The sequence below is a fragment of the Dendrobates tinctorius genome, unplaced genomic scaffold (genome assembly GCF_039654945.1).
Source record: "Dendrobates tinctorius isolate UK_male_01 unplaced genomic scaffold, ASM3965494v1 ptg000145l, whole genome shotgun sequence".
NCBI lineage: Eukaryota > Metazoa > Chordata > Amphibia > Anura > Dendrobatidae > Dendrobates > Dendrobates tinctorius.
In genome coordinates, this window is record NW_027361812.1 from 8499110 (window position 1) to 8505248 (window position 6139).

The 6139-nt window shown below is 38.9% G+C and overlaps 1 protein-coding gene across 2 annotated transcripts in view; it reads left to right on the forward strand.

The window, feature by feature from the left end:
* Positions 1-5910, forward strand: part of LOC141049587 (keratin, type II cytoskeletal cochleal-like) — a 32651-nt gene extending 26741 nt beyond the window's left edge. The window contains exons 2-11 of one of the 2 annotated variants that reach the window (XM_073546152.1): positions 662-886; positions 1388-1827; positions 2607-2815; positions 3503-3563; positions 3858-3953; positions 4046-4210; positions 4295-4420; positions 4500-4720; positions 4936-4964; positions 5614-5910. In XM_073546152.1, the coding sequence (XP_073402253.1) occupies positions 1411-1827; positions 2607-2815; positions 3503-3563; positions 3858-3953; positions 4046-4210; positions 4295-4420; positions 4500-4720; positions 4936-4964; positions 5614-5750 (1461 nt within the window). In that variant the 5' untranslated portion in view covers positions 662-886; positions 1388-1410 and the 3' untranslated portion in view covers positions 5751-5910. The remainder of the gene's footprint in view (positions 1-661; positions 887-1387; positions 1828-2606; positions 2816-3502; positions 3564-3857; positions 3954-4045; positions 4211-4294; positions 4421-4499; positions 4721-4935; positions 4965-5613) is intronic. The other variant, XM_073546154.1, reaches the window with a different exon arrangement.
* Positions 5911-6139: the final 229 nt, after the last annotated feature.

Genomic DNA, 6139 nt, shown 5'->3' on the forward strand with positions numbered 1-6139 from the left:
AGGTACAGGAGGCATAAACAGACGGGAGGTCAGACAAAGCCAAAGGTCATACACAAGAGGGCGGTGTGGTACCAAAGAGACGAGCAGAGAGTAGTCGGGTCACAAGCAGAGAGTCATACACGAGAGAGCAGTGCGGAACAAGAGGGGCAGGCAGAACTCGTAACAGGGACTGAACCGGATCACGACCAAACAAGCAACAAGTTATCAGGCACAAGGCACATGTATATAAGAGGTAAACTAACTCAGTCGAGGGCAGGAGTATAAATGACACCGGACCTAGATCCAGTGAGCATTAAATAGCCACCCTCTGCCAGAGAGAGGCAGCACAATTAATCCACAGTCTGACCAGGACGGGCCAAAGCGAAATCCCGTCCTGGATCATGACAATACTAGTCTTTTAAGGAATAGATAATAAGAACGGTGTATATAAATTGGATGTTGGATAAGATATTACATTTAATTCTGTTCGTCACAGCATACTGTATTACCCGTATTACTGCTACTCACCTTATCGTGCTTACTTGCATATATATTAGTGATGAGAGTGCAGTAAGCTGTTCAAGTGCAAGGTACTGAAATTGAGCAGGCCGGAAGATTGGACCTGCCCGACTTGAGTACCGAACATAATGAAGGTTAATGAAGGACTTGTGCATTTTTCCAGGAGATCGGCACTCGACGACTGGGTAAGTGGATGAAGAAAGAGAAGAGAGAGAGATCTCTATTAGTAAAGAGTGCGCTCATTTGATTTTGAATCAGCTGGCTGCACGCCGCACTGAAGCCAGGAATTCGCTTGCTGGGAGAACAATGACTCCTCTGTCACCTGGACTCTTTGTGAGTTGAAGAAGCTCATTTGAATCATCTGAGCCACGCAGCACACTGAAGCTAGGTATATCTATCTCTATCTACCTTCAGTTTATCTATGTATCGCTCTCCAGTTTCTCTATCTAGCTATCTATCTATACAGTGCCGGCAAAAGAATCTTTATGGGTTCAACTAAACTAAGAAATGTTAAAATTCAAGTGTTTTATTATTAATATTTTAAATACAGTTAGTATTGAGAAGTGAAAGCTGAGCATTGATTGGTTGCTATGGGCAACCAAGACTGTCTTGCTATTAGATAGTTTATACATATATCTCCCCCATTATGTGCACTTTTAAGAAGTGAAATCATGACACATATTTATAAGCTTTTTTGCAGACACTGTTTTATTTAGTTTAGATAATACAGGCGTGTAGCTTATATGATTTCAATAAAAGTAAATGATGCTACAATAGTAATAGTGCATTAAGAATGGAAACACCCAGTTTGAGTATAAAAGCTCCATGTAACAGCTGTAGAAGACAGCAGTCAAGAGGCTTCTTCTGAGCACTTCACATCCTCTTCCAGCTAACTTTCCAAGAAGAACCATCATGTCTCATCACGCCATCCTCTCCTCCTCTGGACACAAGCACTTCAGCTCCTGTTCAGTAGCTTTACCCAAACATTCCAGCTCTCACAGCATCTTATCCCATTCTTCTAAACACACAGGACATGGACACAAGACTAAACATTGCTTCAGCAGCTCCAGTGCCCACAACATTGGATCCAAGGGTCACAAGATGTCATTTGGAAGTCTACATAAAAGTGGACATGGATCTGGATTTGGAGGAATGGGTGGTGGTCTTGGAGGACAATCAGGATGTGGAGGTATCACCCCTGTGACTGTGAACGAAGGTCTTCTGGCTCCACTTAACTTGGAGCTTGACACTAACATCCAAAGAGTTAGAAATGATGAAAAGAACCAAATTAAAGGCCTCAACAATCAGTTTGCTTCCTTTATTGACAAGGTAAGAAAAACTGGAAGTTTAGATATGCTGCTGTATGTTTTTCACAGAAAGAAAATATAAAATTATTTGCACATTCCCATGCTCACCCCTCATATAGATGAAAAATTGATACCAGCAGACTGAATTACTTTTCTAACTGCTGCTTTTAGCATAAACTGCATGAAAAAAAGTTGCAAGCCGTGACTTGCATCAATTTTACATAAAAAATTGTGACTTTTAATGGCATTTGTCAAATTTGAAGTTTCAATAAAAGTGATTGTGTGTTTCACATAGTGGGCATTGACTCTAAGTTTAGTAGATTTATTAACAGGAAAGATAGAAAACAGAGTAAACTTTGGTACAAATAATTTTCCTGATTTTTCAAAGATTCAAATGTGTCAAATGTATTAAATTACATTTGGATTTGTTTAAATTACGTGAAAATCCCTCCAACTTTCAATTTTCCAAGACTGACATTAAAAATCTGATCCAAAATTTTTTCAAGTGGAGATGGTAAGCAAGGCTCATTTAGTACCCTCACCAGTTCTGCTCAGGTTCTGTTACCTTAACGCACCAAATGAAATTAATGGAATCTCCCAATATTCATAACCATAGTTGCAAGTACCTTGGATCCATTTATGGTCACGTGAAAAACCAGGCAAGTCAAAATACTGTACAAACGAATCCAACGGGCACAGAAGAAACTACAATCATATTTTACCAGGTCACATAGATTACAATTATCTAAATATTAGATAATATTTACTAACTCACCTTTATGTGTTTTTTTTCCCGCAAAGGTGAGATTTCTTGAGCAGCAAAATAAGATGCTGGAAACCAAATGGTCCCTTCTGCAAGAACAAAGGACAGCCCGGTGTCAGATCGAACCTTTGTTTGAGGCTTTTATCAGCAACCTCAGAAGTCAACTGGAGAACCTGGCATGTGAGAGAGCTCGGCTGGACACGGAGAGAAACAACATGGAAAGAACTGTTGAAGACCTGAGAAGAAGGTACTAATTGTCCAATTGTTTGTATTTCTCCCATCATTAAGTATCATTATTATGAAATTTATATGATCTAATCTTTACATTCTCCCATCTTGAATATAATATATATTTTGCAGCTAAAATCTTTAACATTCATTTTTTGTGAAACTTTCTAATTGAAAATTCAGACACTGTTACAATGCTGTCCTATAAATATTCAGATAGTAGTGGATAGAGGTCTGGGTGCATGGCTGTTCTTCAGCCTTGGTTGCTGTCAATGTGGTCCTCCATTGCATGCCACATAGAAAAGTGATAATATGGTTCAATTTTAATTTTTGGGCCATTCATCCAATTCTATGGTGCTGTGTTGTTGCATTTGTTGCCATATTGTATTACCTTCAATATTAAAAATAGGGCTTACCCGAATAAGATTGTCAACAAAGAGATCAGATCTTTTTGATGTGTCATCTAGTCATCCATTTAAATGCTTTATGGATCATGAGTTTACAGGATACCTGAGTGACTTTTATTCATGGATGAACTTTACAGCAGCAAGTTGAAGTCTTTGTGCATATTTAACAAGGCCCTCTCCCACCTTCCTTGTGCTATTAACATTACCTTTGTCTTCTTGTGGTAGAATGGTCTTCAAAAAATAAGTTATCAAATAAAAAGTCACACACAAGACATTAACCAAAAGTGTGTTCCCTACAGCTATGAAGAAGAGCTGAACCGTCGCACAGCAGCAGAGAATGAATTTGTCAGTATAAAGAGAGTAAGTCTAAAAAGTGTAAAAATAACTATGGTATGCAAAAACCAGTAAAAGGGATTATTCATCACTGTGGTCAGTGACTGGCTGCCTCAATCATGCGCTGTCCCTCTGCAAGATTAACTCAGGTAGGATACAGAGGAGCTGTGAGATTGTTTGGTAGAATATAGGTTTTTATTCTTAGACAACATGGGTTTTTAAAATAAAAAAAGCGAGGGCAACCCCTTTAAGAGAACATGAAAATGTAGATATGATATTTATGTATTACAAATAATTTTATGAATTATATATGTGCCTTAGGATGTTGATGCTGCCTTTATGAATAAAGCTGAACTTCAGGCCAGGGCTGACTCTCTCTCTGATGAAATCAACTTCTTAAGGACTTTATATGATGCGGTAAGTTTGCTACTTGTGATTAATTTCCATTGAATACTTTATTAGTTGTATTGTATCATATAATATTACATAATTTTACTTTTGTTTTACAGGAGATCAGTCAGCTCCAGGCTCAGATCTCAGACACCTCAGTGGTTGTGTCCATGGACAACAGCCGAGACCTGGACATGGACAGCATCATCGCCGAGGTCAGAGCCCAATATGAAGAGATTGCCAACAGGAGCAGAGCTGAGGCTGAGGCCATGTACCAGTCAAGGGTAAAGATAAAACATGAGCACATAACTCAATTCTGTCTGGAATAAAAGGATTTTTTAATCCTTGAATATTCTTTGGGCCGGCAGTTTGATGAGTTGCGTATGGCGGCTGGAAGAAATGGAGATGATCTGCAGAGCAGTAGAAATGAGATTGCTGGACTTACTCAAACAATCCAGAGACTTAAAGGAGAGATTGAATGTGCTAAGGCCCAGGTAAAAACAACAAAATTCAGTGAATAACACATTTTACCTGAGAATCCAAACAACAATACTAATCTTCACATATTTCTAGCGGGCTGCCCTGGAAGCTGCCATTGCAGAGGCTGAAGAACGTGGTGAAGCTGCTGTCCGAGATGCAAAGAGAAAACTGGCAGAACTGGAGTCTGCCCTACAGAAGGCCAAGCAGGACATGGCTCGCCAACTGAGAGAATACCAGGAGCTGATGAACGTCAAACTGGCTCTGGATATCGAGATTGCCACTTACAAGAAAATGCTGGAAGGGGAAGAATGCAGGTAAATACAGAACAACCTCCGATGACGATGTAGTATAACAGCTTTTAGTCTTCTTTCTCAACTAGCGTTTAATGTGGAAAATTATGTACAGCCATAACGTGCCTACATGGTAAAATGCTGTCATTGTATTTCATAGTAATCATAAAACAAGACACAAATACTGTATGTTACTAAAGAACCAGCATACAACTCAAAAAAATATTGTTCTATTTCAGGATGTCTGGCGACAGCTCTGTGAATATATGTAAGTATCCGTAATTCCATTGATATCTTTATATTGCAAGAGGAACAATTTGTCAGGTTCCTCTACTCCTGAGTTTCATAGTATTCATATCTGAAACATTTTTGTCATAAATGCCTAGTGGGTTCCACTTTTAGGACATATGGAATTCTTCAGCTCCCTGTTCACACTTGAGAAAGAAGGAGACAGGTTGGCCACACATTCAAGAGGCTAACAGAGCCGATCACACAATTTCCCCTAATGCCACCCCTAAAGTGCACCATGCCCAATGCCACTCCTTGCCTTTACTCTTTTTAATATGACGGAATGAGCTGCAAATAGAGGATACTCACTGCAAGAGTTCAAGGAAGGCCTGGATGCCTTTATTGATAAATATATTACAGGATATGGGCACGAGATTCTGTGATGGGATGTTAATCTAGGGAACCAGTCTGCCATATGTGGAGTCAGGAAATACATTTTCCCCTAATATGGGGAGCTTAGCATGGGTTTTTGCCTTTGTCTTAATGAACATGTTAGGCTGTCTGTTAAACACAATGAATTTCTTTCCACCTTAAAAACTATGAGCCATTGAACATTATCATTTTCATTTTCTATTAAAACTTGTATATCCAATAATTTGTGAAACTAATTTGTTTCCATCATTCTGCAGCTGTTCTACACTCCAGTACTGGAGGAAAACATCATTCAGGAGGCCACCATGGTGGACATCACCATTCTCTTCACCACCACAAATCCAACACCCATGTCTCCAGCAAGCATCACTCTGGCCACAACCACCATTCTTGAAGTGGATTGGTGGACTAGAGGTCCAGAATACCCAGTGGATATCATTATAGCATATATTTAGAAACAGTCCAATGTGTTTTATTCTGGTTGTTTCACTTGAATTTTTAGGATGCATTGTAATAGCGAGTGCATTGTAATAGCGAGTGCTTGTCTATGCTGCCTTCAATAAACTGAGCTGATTGCAAAGCTTGTTGCCTCATTATTCTTGGTTCTTATAAAGCGATGTTAAGTGATGGCATAATAAAACATACAAAATTATCTATTGCCATAAAATAATCTATTGGATTTCACACATTTATTGCTGGGCAAAGGTAGCAAATTAGTAATAGCGAGTAAAATTGGTCAAAAATTACCACCAGGATACAAAGACTTAGATTTAACTAAAAATA